This window comes from Anolis carolinensis, chromosome 5, assembly GCF_035594765.1.
Source record: "Anolis carolinensis isolate JA03-04 chromosome 5, rAnoCar3.1.pri, whole genome shotgun sequence".
In the NCBI taxonomy this organism is placed as follows: domain Eukaryota; kingdom Metazoa; phylum Chordata; class Lepidosauria; order Squamata; family Dactyloidae; genus Anolis; species Anolis carolinensis.
In genome coordinates this window covers 90191726-90209863 of record NC_085845.1, presented here as the reverse complement: position 1 = coordinate 90209863, position 18138 = coordinate 90191726, and the positions used below count along the sequence as shown (strand labels likewise).

The following is an 18138-nucleotide window of genomic DNA, read 5'->3' as shown; positions in this document are numbered from 1 at the left end:
TATGCCTCAAGTACCACCTCCCAGCAGTAAAGAACTGGTGGGATCACAAACCTGCCAAAGTATTGGAAAATGAGCACGCAAAGATACTGTGGGACTTCCGAATCCAGACTGACAAAGTTCTGGAACACAACACACCAGACATCACAGTTGTGGAAAAGAAAAAGGTTTGGATCATTGCTGTTGCCATCCCAGGTGACAGTCGCATTGACGAAAAACAACAGGAAAAACTCAGCCGCTATCAGGACCACAAGATTGAACTTCAAAGACTCTGGCAGAAACCAGTGCAGGTGGTCCCGGTGGTGATCGGCACATTGGGTGCCGTGCCAAAAGATCTCAGCCGGCATTTGGAAACAATAGACATTGACAAAATAACGATCTGCCAACTGCAAAAGGCCACCCTACTGGGATCTGCGCACATCATCCGAAAATACATCACACAGTCCTAGACACTTGGGAAGTGTTCGACTTGTGATTTTGTGATACGAAATCCAGCATATCTATCTTGTTTGCTGTGTCATAATAAAATAATAATAATAATACATCACACAGTCCTAAACACTTGGGAAGTGTTTGACTTGTGATTTTGTGATACGAAATCCAGCATATCTATCTTGTTTGCTGTGTCATACAATGTTGTTGTGTCAATAATAATAATAATAATAATAATAACTTTTTATTTATACCCCACCACCATCTCCTCGCGGGGACTCAGGGCAGGTTACAATGAAAAATATGACAACAACATAGCATACAATACACACAATCCACTACAACAATAAGATTTAAAAACAATGCAATACAAGATAAAAACAACATAATAGTTACTTCAAAAACCGGAACATTAAATTGTTCAGCACAGCAGAGGGTGACTAATACATCATTCCACCAGGTCCAGAGAGAAAATCAGAATGATTAAAAAGAAACAAGGGAGCAATTTCACTTAAAGTGCTGTAGCATGCAGAGTGAGGAGCAAGATAAGGTGCCATTGAGATTAGTAAACCTAGAGTAGATACCAATTCTGTGGTTGGTTAGTTTCAAATAGAATAGACCGATGGTTTTCAACCTTTGGTCCTCCAGGTGTTTTACCACCTTATCACATTGAGAAATTTCCCAGTCATAGACACTTCAACCACTTTTTAAGCATGGAGATGCACGGAGCTCACCGATGTTCCAGGGTTGAAAAGAGGCTGAAATGTCCTGAAAGGAGGAAACTCTGAACATGGACTAACAATTGTGTTCAGAGCTCCTACCTCTTATCTTACTTTACTCCCATGTTTACAACTGAAAAACAGATGGGGTTGATACAGAACCATAAAATTTCATAGAAAGAAATGGTTTTAATTTCGATCACTGTCTCTTGTATCCTATGGGGTTTGATGCAGAACAATAGGATCCTATGGAAAGAGATGGTTTTAACCTGAATCACTGTGTCTTATATCCTGTGGGATATGGGGCAGAACCATAAGATCCCATGGAAAGAACTGGTTTTAAACTAGTGTCAGTTTCTTTTAATGTAAAGAGCCAGGGCAAGGGATCTCTTGGTTTTCAGATATTGTTGTTCTTCCTGATTTTAAAAAAAGTAATATTGACCTTGTGATTAATGTAAGATAAATATATTGCCAGCTCTTAAGTTTCCATGTGTGGTTGTGATGGGGAGGCAGAACCCCAAACGGGAGTGCTGACAATATAAGAGAGCCAGTTCCCTACTCTAAAAGGGACGGTTACCTGACTTCAACTCCCAGAAATCCTAGCCAGCTTACCAGCTGTTATGAATTCTGGGAGTTGAAGTCCAAAAACACCCAGAGGACCAAAAGTTGAAAACCACTGGAATAGACTGAATCACTTGTTGATTGGCCAGTTAACACATAGGTGAATGCAATTGAATCAATAACGCTGGTCTGCTTTGGACTCAAATAGGATTAAGGTCAAAATCTGGCATTGCGTAGGTTTGGTTCCATGTTTAATCTTTTCTTATCACACGACACCATGACTCTCAGTGTTGCATTGAATTCCAATTATTATTAGATTATTTTTTTCATTTACCCCCCAAAATCAGCTGAATTTAGGGGTGTGAGAGAACGTTACAGATGTTGTATTGTCGAAGGCTTTCATGGCCGGGATCACAGGGTTGTTGTATATTTTCCGTGCTGTATGACCATGTTCCAGAAGTATTCTCTCCTGACATTTCTCTGAGGATGCCTGCCATAGATGTGGGCGAAACGTCAGGAGATAATACTTCTGGAACATGGCCATACAGCCCGGAAAACATAGAACAACCCTGTTACAGATATTTTTCATCCTGGCACATGTGGCTGACTTACTTTAGATGAGATGGCTAGTCATTCTTTTTTCTTTGTTCTGCAAAGAGAAGGGGGCCTTTTGAATGGGTTAAAAGGCTATTTTAAAACTAATCACCAACCTCATCTGAACATATCTTGTTGCTGTGGTTACACATGTCCAGCTTGACTCTGGCTTGACTCTGATTTAGAGTGTGTCTACAATGTAGAATTAATGCAGTTTTAAGTGCTATGGCTCAATGTTGTGGAACCGTGAAAGTTGTCGTTTTACACTGTCTAGCATTTTCTTCCAAAGAGTGCTAGTGCTTCACCATAAGACAAATCCCAGGATTCCATAGCATTGAACCATGGCCATCAAAGGGGTGTCAGACTGCATTAACTCTATAGAGTAGATGCACCCTTAGGCAACCCTATCTTGGAGTTTTCTTGACAAGATTTATTTTTACCTTCCTTAAAGGCTGACAGTGTGAGACTTGCCAAGGGTTACTCAAGCCCCTTCAACAATGTCATATAAAATCCAAATTATCTGCTTTGAAGTGGGTTATATGGTAGTGTGGACCCATATAATGCAGTTCAAAGCAGATAATGTGAATAATCTGTTTTGGTATTATATGGCGGTGTAGAAAGGGCCTTAGAATGGTGTCCAAAATCATTAATCCAAATCACGCCTCAGGCTGTACAGAGTTTTCTATTTATGAAACCTGTACATCTTCTGCTGTCTGTCATTTACTGTTAGTTTCTCATTTTTCCTATATGTTAAACCTGTGTGATCCATAAAAATGTTTCAATACTCATGAAATTAGGGGGTGGTGGAAAAATTGTTTCTAAAGTGTTTGCGAAATTGAACGGGGTCCGTATGGTAACTATAACGAGTTAACTACTTTTTGTTACTTTATGTTAAGTAATTAATTGTGCCAATGGGGTCACTTCAGGAGCTCCTTTCTTCCTCATTGTTAGAGTTATTGGTATGAAACATGCTGCGATTATAGAACACATTTACTACTGTTAGCCCATCCAGTTTCAAAACTTTTCACTCATCCACGGATTTTTGGAGAATTTTTCAGTTTTTACAAACAACCTTTTTAAAAAAAACTACAAGAGCTATCTCCTTGAATTTTCTATTCAATGACACAAGATAGCAGGGGATCATTTCCCCCAACTTTCAGAAATATTCATACATCTACTGATTTTGGGGAATTTTAAAATAAAATGTAGTTGAGGGCAGGACCTTTTGAATCCTCTGGCATAGGGCTCCTCACCTTCCCAAACTATATTTCCCAGAATTCTGTGCTCTCTGAGTCTCTTTCCCAGCTCACACAGCTTGTCGTGCCTTGCTGCTTTCCTTTCCTTATGACAAGAGGCAGCCTATCTCTTCTTAGTTTAAAGAGGAATGGCAGCCTTTTTGGCTTTGCCTCACTTACGCTGAATATGAAACTGACTTTTGAGCATTACAGAATTTGTTGTGAATGAGTCTTCTGAGGCTGTGAGTAATAATGGTGGGATCAGGAGAGGAAGGAAGAACCCTCGCGAGGAGGGCTCGCTGGAAGATTTACACAGGAAGAGAATCAGGGAGATTGATGAGGAGTCTTCCGAGGAAGATTCATGTGAGGATTTGGGAGTGGATCTTGAGGTGGAAGTGGATGCTGAGGAACCAGTGGTGACGGAGGAAGTTGGCATAGATTGGGCACGGGCTCCGGAGGATCTTGGGGAGGAATCTGGGTCCATGGATGCTGTAGATGCTGGAGAGGCTTGGGTATCTTCAGAAGCAGATCCCACATGGTCTGCCTGGAGGAATGAGGGTAGTTCCACAGGTGTGGACAGAGTTGGGTGTGGGCAGGATGATCTTGATTCTGATGAGGAGTTTGGGACGCCTGATCCAAGGGTGTTGGCTGTTTGGAGCTCAGATTCTGATGAGGAGTTTGGGACACCTGATCCTAGGGCGTTAGAGGTTTGGACGCCCAAGGAAACCTAAATAAATTGGGGATGTTTGGTCACTATGCTTTGCGTGTGGCAAGGTGTTGCTGGGCGCCATTGGGTTTCCTGTACGTGATTCTGAAGACTGGCTTGGGACTTTGCAACAGATCTGCTGCTCGCCTTCGTTGTCTTGGCTCTTTGTGCTATTCCATGACGTGGACCTTCTTGTGACGATTTCACCCATTGGACCTTGGACTGGAACTCGACCTGGCTTATCTCTTCGCTCACAAACTCGGCTTGGCATTGTTCTCTGTGGCTTTCTACTATTGCTGACTACTGGCTTCGTTCCCGACCCTGATGCTGTCTCCTTATCCTGTCTTCGGACCGGCTTGACTACATTACAGCGTTCTGCTCCTTTAATTCCTGGCTTGGCTTTCGTCTCTGCAGTGGTTTGCCGCTAGCTCTTTAGCGTCTTCCAGTTCCGCTTGTTTTTGCCGCTCACAGCAAAGAGCTTTTAGCCCTGTTTGGGTTTTTGTTTCAGTTTGGAATCGCTGTTGTACTCCTGGGTTTTGGGAAAGTTTTGGGGGCTTCGTAACTGTTTACCTTTGTTTGTTTTGCCATTTTAAGCCCATTTTGAGCTTTTGGGCTGAGTTCAAGTACTCTATGTTAAATCCGGATTATATCTCTGGTTAATCCGGATTATATGCCAGTTCATGCTTTTGGTGTTTTTTCTGTTCTGACTGCCTAATAATACTAGAGATTAAGTGTTTTAAGTCTCTGATAATTTACTGAACTGTTTTTGGACTATTACTTTAATAAACTATATTTTGGCTCTCAGTTGGCGTCTGACCTTTGACAGAATTCAAACAAAAAAGCATTGGATATGTTTTGATTCTTAAGTTTTTGTGTGGGCACCACCCTTGTGTTTCTTAATATCTGTTTGTATATACAAAACTTACAAATTACATATGACTTATGATTTAAAATCAAAGATTTGCACACCCCTAGTATCTGAATTACAAAATGTATCTAAATGACCTTCATTTTCTCTTTGTCCCCACATTCATAAACTTGCTGTTTGATTTCAAACCAACTCTGCAAAAAGAAATATCTAGGTATTTTAAGTTAGTTGAAAAGCAGAATATATGCAACTGCTTCAAATATCATCAATAAGCTCAGCTATGTTTTCCCCTCCTATCTCACTCACAAATCAGAAGATGGATTCATACAGTGGGTAGAAGACAAATATTACCTGGCCTATGGATTTTTATCAAGGAATGCATGCTTGGAACATCAAGGTCACACCGCTGTTTTTGTATTGATAGTTGGTTCATGCCGTGACTGCAAAAAAAGAGAACGTTGTATTTAAAGAAACATGTTCTCATCTATGACTGATGGAAGCATTACAAAGTAAAAAAAGAAAAGGGTGTATATAAAGGAAATATTCACCTCGCTTCATAATGGAGAAATTTGGAGTCCTGCTGGGAAAGGACTGTAAAATCAGGACAAAGGAAAAGGTGTTTTTTTAAAAAAACGCGACCTCTCTTTTCTCCAAAACCAAATTGACATAGATTTTTGCAAAACTATTTCTTACTTTTTGTTAGTCCCTCGTCATCATCCAATTTATATCCCACATTTTCTCCAACACTGTCACTCAAGGTAGTGTGCAAACAATTAAGATCAATACAGATTAAAAACATAGAAAAACCTTAGTAAATGTGTATGTGTGTTTGTATTATTTTGAAAAACCATTAACCAATCTATAGCGTTAAAATTATTTAACATTGACCAACACACATTTGGTACCTCAAATGTTCGACGTGTTTCTGATTATATTTGACTTGCGGATTTAAAAAAATGGCACTGGTTTTCCCCAACAGCTCTAGTTTTTGAGATACAGAACATACAGGGGCGGTTCAACCATTAGGCGAAGTATGCGGTTGCTGAAGACACCATTCTCTAGGGGCACCTAGGGGGCACTATTGAGGCACCTCTGTCCAGGCGTGCCGTATATCCCAGTTCAATGTTTGGTGCTAAATTCGTAAATATAGTAATTCCTACATAACATTACCATGTATTGAACTGCTTTTTCTGTTGATTTGTTATAAAACATGATGTTTTGGTGCTTAATTTGTAAAATCATAATGTAATTTGGTGTTTGTCTTTTCCTTAATCCTTCCTTATTATCCAACATTTTCGCTTATCCAACACTTTTATTTTTCAGTGATTGGTTTGGGGGAGGGGGGCGCCAAAATTCTGTTTGCTTACACTTGAAAATTACCTAGGACCGGCCCTGAGAACATATGCCATATACCAGTTGCCATCTACTCACCCATTGAAAACATGATGACTATGTGGTTTTTCCAATGCAGTGTTCTAAATCAGTGCCCCAAATATCTCCAGGAACAGGCCTAAAACCAGTATTTTTTGGGATTTGGGGCTGTGTAATGAACTGCCATTTAATTAAATATATTAATGTTTAACTACAGATATCTGATCTTTTCTATTCCCTTCATTATCCCAACACCAAGTTTGCAGTTAACAGTCTACACTTCAATGACTCATTTTAATATTGAAGATTTGAAGATTTGAAACTTTGACCAAAAAGTGAATACTTTTTTTGGCTCTTTTGTTTAAGTTTGGTTCACCATGTGTATTGTCATAGTATCAAGCAGCATCATGCATCTGTGATTGAGATGAAATATGTTTAATGTCCAAGCAGGCATGTAGCTAGGGGGGGGGGGGCTTGATGGGCTTCAGCCCCCCCCCCCCGAAATTCTCATAGTGGTCCGCGAGAAGGCCTTACATTTATAATTTAAACTGTTATGTTTATTCATATCATGATCTGATCACCATGCTCAATATATCCCATATGCATGCGGGTACTGGGATAACAATACAAAAGGTTTGCTAGGGTCGATCTCTCACTCAAACTCACCCCTCCCCCCCGAATCAAAATCCCAGCCCTCCCTGAATCAAAATCCTGGCTACGGGCCTGTGTCCAAGACATCATGCTGGTAAATCTTGGGAGCCATCTAAACACAACAGGTGTCATTCACTGGTGTTTGTCCTAAAAAGTTGGGAAATCACATAGGAACCTTTACTCAATTTTGTGTACGATACACTGCAATACAGACACTGTTTTCTGTGATACTAAAAATATGTTTTTGACTTCTCTTCCCAGGTTGCATACTTCCTGCTGAGCGCACTGAGTCTGATTGTTTGTGTTTTGGCAGTGGCATTTGCTTCCTACCGTTATTCGCAGATCACGCAGTTCACCTGTGAAGCCGTCCCGGAGATCTGTCAGTGTAAACTGGATACGGTGGATCCCCTCAGCAGGACCTTCATTTTCCAGAATGTTTTGGGCTGTGACGATATCACAAGTACTTTCAGTCTTTATTTGCTGATCCAGATAGTGCTTAACCTCCTGGCTGCCATTGTGGGCTTTGCAGCGTGCTTTGTGATGTGGAAAGACAGGTACCAGGTCTTTTATGTCGGCATCCGGTTCCATTCATTCACTGCTCCTGGAGGGCAACAGCAGAAAGTATAAAGGCTTGGTGAGTGGTATTGAGAAGAGCAGTAAAATATTGTCCTATCACCACCAAATAGACAACTGTTTATACAATTGGAGAGTGGAAAGGAGAGACAATGAAACACGCTTAATGGATATTGTGGTTCAGATAAAGTAAGGTACATACATTATTAATTTTTTTAAAAGGTGACTATTGCCAAGCGTCCAGCCGCATCCCCGAAATGCACCACAGTGATAAGCGATTCCACTTCTATATTTCTAGGTGGATTAGGAACTGCAGGGCTTAGTGGGCTACGCATTGAGAAGACACACTGTATGACTTTCATTGTGTATTCCCACCAACACTGTAATGTAGATAGTAGGGGATATTTTTTAAGGTGCAGCTAAAAGGGACATATTTTAACTCACCATTTACTTCTTCAGTAGCTGTAGTTCAAAGAAGTAAGTGTGACCTACATGTCATGTAACATGTGGACCAAGGGCAACTACCCCAGATTTAAGTGCAAAAAAGCTTAGCCCCATGTTTGTGCAAACCTTTTCCTTCTAAAGTATCTTTTTCACACACATGTGTTCACAGAATGGCATAGTGTGGTTCAGCATAATATACTTTTAGCAACAAGGTTGTTCTCTCACCCATGTCTGCTCCAAAACCATGTACAGTAAAGTCTCACTTATCCAAGCTAAACAGGCCAGCAGAAGCTTGGATAAGCGAATATCTTAGATAATAAGGAGAGATTAAGGAAAAGCCTATTAAACATCAAATTAGGTTATGATTTTAAAAAATTAAGCACCAAAACATCATGTTATACAACAAATTTGACAGAAAAAGTAGTTCAATGCGCAGTAATGTTGTGTTGTAATTACTGTATTTACGAATTTAGCACCAAAATATCATGATATATTGAAAACATTGACTACAAAAATGGCTTGGATAATCCAGAAGCTTGGATAAGTGAGGCTTGGATAAGTGAGACTCTACTGTATATCTTCTGCTGAAGAGATGTGGGCAAACTGCATGATTAGGTACAATGGTAGACATAGACTCATCCCACGATGTTTTACCAGCATGGTATGTAGCCACACTGTCTATGCCAGAGAATAGACTATATTATGCCTTAAACTGTAGACTACGAACAATTCTTATGATTATAAAAAAAGTAAAAGGCTACAGAGCGATCTTCTGGCCTTCTCTTAGGAAGACTCTATTTGGTACACATACATTCTTCCAAAGAGTACCAGCATAATTATGTCATATATTTGATTATTTTTACTTTTTAATATTTAGTTATAAAGGATTCCTATTCAGATTGCTTATAGTGGAGCAGTGTGAGCTTATGACTGAATCCATCAGCTTCTTGTCAGGTTCTTGACACTCCCATGCAAAAAAAAAAGATGCAGCATTCTCACCAAAAGCGGTAGACTTTCATGCTTAAATACAAGGCACTTAGGAAGTATGTGGGTGGAAACATCCAGCTGTAAATGCAGAATTAGGTAGATTCAACTTGGTGTGAATTTACACTGTGTCACTTCTAATTGTGACTTCTGTCAACACAATGAAGCATGGTGTTACCATTCTTCTAACAGCCGTGATGATTTGGAAATGCTAGGCTTAATTTCACTGTCGGTGATTACAAATGGCAATCTATCTGATGGTCAGATTACCACATAAAGTATCTTTTGAGATACAGTAGAGTCTCACTTATCCAACATAAACGGGCCGGCAGAATGTTGGATAAGCGAATATGTTGGATAATAAGGAGGCATTAAGGAAAAGCCTATTAAACATAAAATTAGGTTATGATTTTACAAATGAAGCATGAAAACATCATGTTAGACAATAAACTTGGCAGAAAAAGTACTTCAATACGCAGTAATGCTATGTAGTAATTACTGTATTTATGAATTTAGCACCAAAATATCACGATATGTTGAAAACATTGACTACAAAAATGCGTTGGATAATCCAGAATGTTGGATAAGCAAGTGTTGGATAAGTGAGACTCTACTGTATTTGCTTTATCTAAACAAATTATTCAATTTGCCCAGCCCATCTGAATAAAAGCTTACTTTCTATTAAATCCAGTTTACCTATTACTAAACATTGGTATTAAAATTAATTCTTCAAAATTAGCCATTGGATGTCATTCGGTTTTCTAAGAACTAGAGAAAAGGATTACAGTGTTCCCTCACTACTTCGCAATTCACTTTTCGAGGATTCGCTGTTTCGCGGTTTTTCAATAAACTCTAAAAGACCATTATAAATCATAAAAAAATTACAATTTACAGCCTAAGGAAGGGAGGAAGGAGAAGCCAAAGGGAGAGAAAAAGAGCCCAAGAGGCAACGGGAGGAGAAGGAGGCGATTTAGCAACACACGATTAGTTGATAAAGACTTAAAATAGTGTATAACTACTAAAATAATGTATAAATATTAAAATAAATATAGTGTCCCTACTTTGCGGATTTTCACTTCTTGAGGGTAGACCTGGAACCTAACCCCTGTGATAAGTGAGGGAACACTGTACTTAGGCATCTTAATATAAAAAGAAGTGATGGTGAACATTCCTTACTGGCTTCCATGCGGTCTGGATTGTGTCTAAATTCTCATTTATTAGTACAGTAGAGTCTCACTTATCCAACGTTCTGGATTATCCAACGCATTTTTGTAGTCAATGTTTTCAATATATCGTGATATTTTGGTGCTAAATTCATAAATACAGTAATTACTACATAGCATTAATGTGTAATGAATTACTTTTTCTGTCAAATTTGTTGTATAACATGATGTTTTGGTGCTTAATTTGTAAAATCACAACCTATTTTGATGTTTAATAGGCTTTTTCTTAATCTCTCCTTATTATCCAACATATTTGGTTATCCAACATTCTGCCGGCCCGTTTATGTTGGATAAGTGAGACTCTACTGTAATTTCATAAGGATACAAATGCAGCCTTAGAACATTTAAACATGGGCGTTAAGCATATTTCAGTTGTCTCTAGATTGCAATTTTCACCTCTTATTCTTCTCTGGCTCCATCTTCTCAACTTTCTTGCACAGTGGAAATGTAACGTACATGGAACATGTCTGCTTGTGTTTAGGAATTAAAATGTTAGTGACATTGAGGTTACCAAAACCAATGTCCCTCAATCTGCTTTGCATCTCCATTATAGCAATGTAGAGAGAAGCAGCTTGAGAACCTCATTGTCAGTTCATTGCATACAAGAATGCAAGGCCTCCTAAGTAAGATTACATCTTGATTGAGTTGGGAGAAAAACTAAACCAAATAGAGCCTTTAATAATGTTTGTCATCTGCCATGTGAAACTCTACCTCATCTAGAGATAGCCATGTGTATACACTATTAACGTAGAGCTTTTGAAACGATCTTTTCGAAAGCTATAAGGACATCTTGGTTGAGATCCTACACCAGTATGTAGCTCATTTTGGAGTCTCCCCACCACCTGTCAGCTATTAAGAGAGAAGAGGGGCCCTGTTTTGTTGCAAACTAATGGAAGAAGGAGAAGAGAAATGTGAATGTGCTCTCATTTCCTGCTACGAGGTGGGAGGTTTTTGGAAGGAGTGCGAGAACAAGAAAATAGCCCTGTGTATCCCGTCCAAAAGAGGACATATGCATACACAGGTTGCACAATAGTCTAAAGTATGCCATCGCCTGTCTTAAATGAGTATTTAATTCCAAACTGCAGTCAATGACTGCAATTCTATTGATGTTCTGCACTTACAGTTCCCCCCTTTTCCTGGTTGCGCAGATGTTAAGAAAGGATGGTGAAATCTACCAGCTCTAAGCAGCCTTGATCTCCAATGCCTTATTTCCATTGCGGCCACAGTGCCTGTAGCCTTTCCCCTCCTGCCAGCACTGCCTATTCTGGCATGGTTATGGCAGCATAGTACACCAGTAGGCTTCTGCTCATCAAGACAAATGCAAGGCCTGTAAATAATTTCCTTGGAAATAAAGCTTGATTTTGAAAGAGCATCCACCCCATGGTCAGGTTCAAATCCCGGGAGCGGCTTGAGCACCCGCTGTTAGCTCCAGCTCCTGCCAACCCAGCAGTTCGAAAACATGCAAATGTGAGTAGATTAATAGGTACCACTCCGGCGGGAAGGTAACGGCGCTCCATGCAGTCATGCCGGCCACATGACCTTGGAGGTGTCTATGGACAACGCTGGCTCTTCGGCTTACAAAAGGAGATGAGCACCAACCCCCAGAGTCGGACACGACTGGGCTTAACGTCAGGGGAAACCTTTACCTTTTATATCAGCTCCACCTTTGAATGCAGTTCTCTTTCAGTGTGTTGTGGATTCATCAGTAAGCCTACATGGTAAACGTCTGCAGTTGTGATGAAAGGACTGTTCCAACAGTATTTTATAGATGTACAGTGTTGCCTCACTATTTCGTGGTTCACTTTTTGCGGATTCGCTGTTTCGCAGTTTTTCAATAAACTCTAAGGAGCCCCCGGTGGCATAGTGGATTTAAGCCTTGTGACTTGAAGGTTGGGTTGCTGACCTGAAAGCTGCCAGGTTCGAATCCCACCCGGGGAGCGTGCAGATGAGCTCCCTCTATCAGCTCCAGCTCCATGCGGGGACATGAGAGAAGCCTCCCCCAAGGATGGTAAAAACATCAAAATATCCGGGCGTCCCTTGGGCAACATCCTTGCAGATGGCCAATTCTCTCACTCCAGAAGTGACTCAAGTTGCTCCTGACATGAAAAAAATAAAATAAAATAAACTCTAAAAGACTATTAGAAACAATAAAAAATTACAATTTACAGCCTAAGGAAGAGCAGAAGAAGCCAAAGGGAGAGAAAAAGAGCCCAAGTGGCAACAGGAGGACAAGGAGGCAATTTATCAACACACGATTGGTTGATAAAGACTTAAAATACAGTGTTTCCTCACTTATCGCGGAGGTTAGGTTCCAGGACCACCCGCAATAAGTGAAAATCCACAAAGTAGGGACACTAGTTTAATATTTATACATTATTTTAGTAGTTACACACTATTTTAAGTCTTTATCAACCAATCGTGTGTTGATAAATTGCCTCCTTCTCCCCCCGTTGCCGCTTGGGCTCCTTTTCTTTCCCTTCGGCTTCTCCTTCCTCCCTTCTTTAGGCTGTAAATGGTAATTTTTTATGATTTATAATAGTTTTTTAGAATTAATTGAAAAACCGCGAAATAGCGAATCCGCGAAAAGTGAACCGCAAAGTAGTGAGGGAACACTGTAGTGTATAACTACTAAAATAATGTAAAAATATTAAAATAAATATAGCGTCCCTACTTTGCGGATTTTCACTTATTGCGGGTGGTGCTGGAACCTAACCCCTGCAATAAATGAGGGAACACTGTACATCTCAAGCCTTGCATTCTATTATATGGGCAAGTGAACATTTAGACAAATGTGTTGTCGAAGGCTTTCATGGCCGGGATCACAGGGTTGTTGTATGTCTTTCGGGCTGTGTGGCCATGTTCCAGAAGCATTCTCTCCTGACGTTTCGCCCACATCTATGGCAGGCAACCTCTGAGGATGCCTGCCATAGATGTGGGCGAAACGTCAGGAGAGAATGCTTCTGGAACATGGCCACACAGCCCGAAAGACATACAACAACCATTTAGACAAATGGTTGCGTTGCCAATGAAATCCCACATCAGCATCTAATCTGAACAACTGAAAAAGAGCTGTCATCCTTGGGAACGTCAGGTGAACTTTTCGGAAATGAAAGGGTCTAATTTCGCTGCTCCTTAATGCCTTCAGTCACAAAAAGACAACCAGTCTTTGGTCAGAGGTCTTCTGGTGCTTATGTCTGCAAACGCTGGCTTTTTAAATGTATTGATGGCAAGAGAACAACATTCTAGTCAGGAGCCAAGATAGTGGGCATCTTTTAAAGCCATCAGAGTTTGTCACAATCCTCAGCTCCTATTGCAAGCACTGTGCCATGGGATGAAAGGCGAATGCTGAGAGAGAGAGACCGCTCTCTATGGAATAGCAGAGGAGGAAACAGCCTTGACACCACAGTGTTTGCCATCAATGATGCCCACGCCTCCAGATTGTGCCTTCACATAATCTCCTTGCCAACACTGTTCAACCCTGAGTGGGATGCTCCTTGGCGCTGTGCCTCAACATCTGAACTCCTAGAGAACTTTGGAAACTCTCTACCATAAAAACTCCCCGTTTGACATATATACCCACACACGTATATATACGCACACCCCATACTGTTCTGCCAAATAGTGTGATATTTTTGTGGAGCTTCTTAACATTGTGTTTGCCAGTTTTGTTTTAAAAAGCTACTTCGGTGCTTTGTTCTATATTTAATACTCAGACTGTCAGCTTCTCCCTTGAAATGTTTCCACTGTCTCCATGATTATGTTTGGAATCTGTTTTGAAATATTAGTGAAGGGTGTGGGTTGGGGGGTGTGCAAGGGAGTCAACGAGAAACAACATCTGAGACTGACGGAAGCATAACTGTCTGAAGGAAAGGATTTATGTCAATATGCTTCAGAGTTTTTTAAATCACTCCGCATAGCAATGTGAGAGTTTAGCAGGCCCAATGCTCAAATTATTTTATTTCTAAAGCTGTAAAATTTGCCTCATCTTCCATCCCCTAATATTATGACCCATGGTAATAGGACATCTGTTTTCAGGGCAGTAGTCTCCAGATATATTTTCCATGCTGTTTCTTAGAAAACTTAGCAAGGGTTCTAAAATGTAAAGGTCAGTAATGATCCAGTTTGCCCACAATGTCAAATTTCTCTTTACAGTGATAAGTGGACTACAGGATGTTGCTCAAAATCAAAATATTCTTAGATCTGTAGCAGATAAATGAATGTGGAACTGTTTCTACCTTTACTTCCAATATGTAATGCTTGCAAACTATTGTTTCAATGGACTGGTCTCAAAAAGCCATTGCACAAACATAATGAAGCTGTGACCAGATCACATATAAAGAGCAACAGTGGTTTCAGCACCTTCGAAAATACTTTGTGGCTGATTGGTTGGATTAGTTGGAAAAACAGATGCAAAGTTTCACTTCAAAATAAGGCTACATATGACTGAGAAGGACCACTGATACCAGTAGCTGTTTGTCAGGAAAGACTGGGCATTAATAGCTCGCTTCACCATGGCAAAGGCAGCTGAAAACTGATCGGCAATGATCCAGAAATTAGTGGTGGATCACATGTTTTGTACACAGAAAGTCATTCTTGAGCATTTCTAAATAAGGCCAAAAATGTCTCTTACTTAAAATCTTGAGGAACTACTTCTAGTCATAGAGGCAATACTAGGCTAAATGGAACTGTGGTCATCATATGCTTAGTATGGTAGCAAATTCATATATAGTAGAGTCTCTCTTATCCAACATAAACGGGCCAGCAGAAGGTTGGATAAGTGAAAATGTTGGCTAATAAGGAGGGATTAAGGAAAAGCCTATTCAACATAAAATTACATTATGATTTTACAAATTAAGCACCAAAACATCATGGTTGACAACAAATCGACAGAAAAAGCAATTCAATACACAGTAATGTTATGTAGTAATTACTGTATTTACGAATTTAATACCAAAGTATCACAACATTTACTACAAAAACATTGACTACTAAAAGGCAGACTGCGTTGGATAATACAGAACGTTGGATAAGCAAAGATTGGATAAGTGAGACTCTACTGTATTTATATGTTAGATATTTCTGGTGTTGCCTTCACTGATAAAATGAGTGAGGTCAGTCCTAGTGGTAGCTTAATCTTCTCGTGTGTAGAAAAAAGCTTTGACAGAAATGTTGAGAATCAAATACGGGACTTTATATAGGCAAACCACTGAGTCCTTCAAAACTTCAAGTGCCTGACCTCCAAAAAAACACATTCTCTCAAGCTTCAAACTGTCAACCATAGAGTCACAACAGAAAAATAGGTGCTTCCTGCAGCCCTGTGAGTAATCTGTTCAATGTGAAAGATCCAACGGGATTGGTGTGAATGACACCATTCACATATGGCTCGACCCCATATGGAATGTAGTAGCATCATGTTTGTAGGCAATCGTCCTCACATTTCCAGTTTAATAGAAAAAAAACAGACAAATCTCTGCATGGAAATCTCTTTGCAGATCTGATCCTCTTTCTGATACTCATCTACAAGTCTCAGCCTGCAAAACACTACAGCAACATAGCAACTTGTCCTAGAGATAGTTCCACTGGATGATTGGTTACTATCTGTCTGTCAGAACCAAAACAATAGAAGGCAAATGGTCAGATTTCTTACCTAGTCCAGCAACTGAGAAGGAAGGAACCATAATTAGCAATCATGGCTCTGATATTAATATATAATGCAACCTCCATATCCTCAGAAGATATATTTCAAGACATTGTGTGTATACACAAAGCTGCATGTATTGGCAAACTATAATGAATGAACGACTTCAGCAGAAGCATACTATAGAGTTATCAGGTATTCTGTGCAGTCGTAACGCGCCTGTTCTTGCAGAAGTGACTCTATTAGTTCCAGTTAAGGAGTCAGGTATCCAAAAACACAGTTGTTGTGGTTTTCTGCTTGAACAACAAAACACTCAAGAGACTTTTGTTATTTGCCAAATGATTATTTCTCCTTTGTTGCATCAGTGTACAAAGTATATACAGACTTTACAACGACTGCTCACAGCAGTAATTCTCCAAAAGAAATCCATCACTCATCAACCTTACTCAGAATAACTACACCGTATGTACTACTCCCATTGCATTAACCACCACATCCTAATTACAATGGCTTGCCTCTTTTTACAGGTAGTTAGGCCATAGGTATTAACTCTGCTATCACTCAGAAAAGGTCAGGTAATTTTGAAATCCTGATAAGAGTCACATTGGAGGACTTCAGCCAGGTCTTCCATCATGACTCTGTAGTATGCATTCATTGAGGTTGATCATTTATAAGGCTTTGATATTACCTCCAGTATGCTTCTAGTGCAATTGCCTGGAGGACCTAGAAAATGCCTAGAGAGGGCTATTTTGTCAGACATAAATAAAATTGTGAGTACTGGTACCACTGATATGGGGGTTGTACTATAGAATATTATAGGAGGAAGTAGAGCTTGGAAAAATTGCCTGTTCGGTTACAGTTTCCCTGTTCTCCTGATAACATGTACAATGTGGCCCAAATAGTAGGTTTTGTAAGCTCTGGAATAAACCCTGAGAAAGTTGCATTTACACTGTGGTGCTGATATGTGAAATGGACCTGCCTTCTGTATTTGTTGGCAATTGGGTGTGATATTAATCTATAGAGGGCTTTGCTTCTGTTTTCCTGAGATTAATTTTACTCAATTTTGTTTGTTAGAAATCAGCATTTATTAATAATTAACCAGAAGCGACCTATAATATACCTTATTCTCATGTATAATCCATTTATTATGACAGTATGTATTTTCCATTCTGTGGTAACTACGAGCAGAATATGGGCAAAATGTATACAAATTATAGCAGCATTTTAAAAATAATATGTATCGTTTTTATGCCACTAAGTCAAAAGAGATATAAAATGCTTCAAATGTTTATTTTTAAAACTTTGTGTACAGCTTCTATTTTATTTAGCATTGCTCTCTCGTTTTCTTCAGTGCTGCCTGCTTGAGAAGGTGTTAAAATGGACTCATCATAAACAGAGCATAACACACACAAAACATACACTGATGACCTCATCATATGGGCTAATTTTCCCGTTGTACACTGGTTCCTCTCCCCTTTTTGCCACGGAGGCCATTACATGACATACATCTACTTCTGGTGGGGCTCCATGGTGAAATGGGAAAGGAAGTGGTAGACTTCCCGTGTTGTATTTTCAACCATATGGGGAAGCTGGGCGTGCATGCTTCAGGGCAACAGGTTCTCCATGCCCCCCACCGGGACACCATAGATTCCACACAATGTGTGGCTAATCCATATGCTACACGAGGAGTCTGTTTTGAGTAGGCACAAAGTAGGGCCAGTTTGCACTGCACATTTATAGGGCTATGATTCCACTAGTTCAGGCATGGGCAAACTAAGGCCCATGGGCCAGATACGGCTCTCTGGGCACTCATTTATTTATTTATTTATTTGCGACATTTATATCCCGTCCTTCTCACCCCAAAGGGGACTCAGGGCGGTTTACAAGTATAAATACATACAATATATTATATTATATGACTATATTGCAATATTATTAGTAATATTGCATGTAATATAAATATACAATTATAATAGTGAATTATAATTATTATTACATTGTATTACATCATAATATTATTATTAATATTACATGTATATACAATATATTATAAGTAGAGTATAATATTATTATATATTATTATATCATTAAATTGATACAGGAGACATGGTGGAAAGATGTCTTCCTGGCCCCGCCTTCTTC

General features: G+C 39.7%; 1 protein-coding gene and 1 long non-coding RNA gene across 2 annotated transcripts in view; one reads left to right on the top strand and one right to left on the bottom strand.

Annotated features, from left to right (window-relative positions):
• The window catches only part of sspn (sarcospan), a 32794-nt gene extending 21745 nt beyond the window's left edge, over positions 1-11049 (top strand). Inside the window, exon 3 of the mRNA XM_062981779.1 lies at positions 7396-11049. Coding sequence (XP_062837849.1) covers positions 7396-7761 — 366 coding nt within the window. The 3' untranslated portion in view covers positions 7762-11049. The remainder of the gene's footprint in view (positions 1-7395) is intronic.
• LOC134299313 (uncharacterized) lies at positions 655-7605 on the bottom strand. Its single transcript, XR_010006496.1, has 2 exons — positions 7465-7605; positions 655-5552 (listed from the first exon to the last, which is right to left on the bottom strand). It is a non-coding gene; the product is annotated as an uncharacterized LOC134299313 (long non-coding RNA).
• Positions 11050-18138: the final 7089 nt, after the last annotated feature.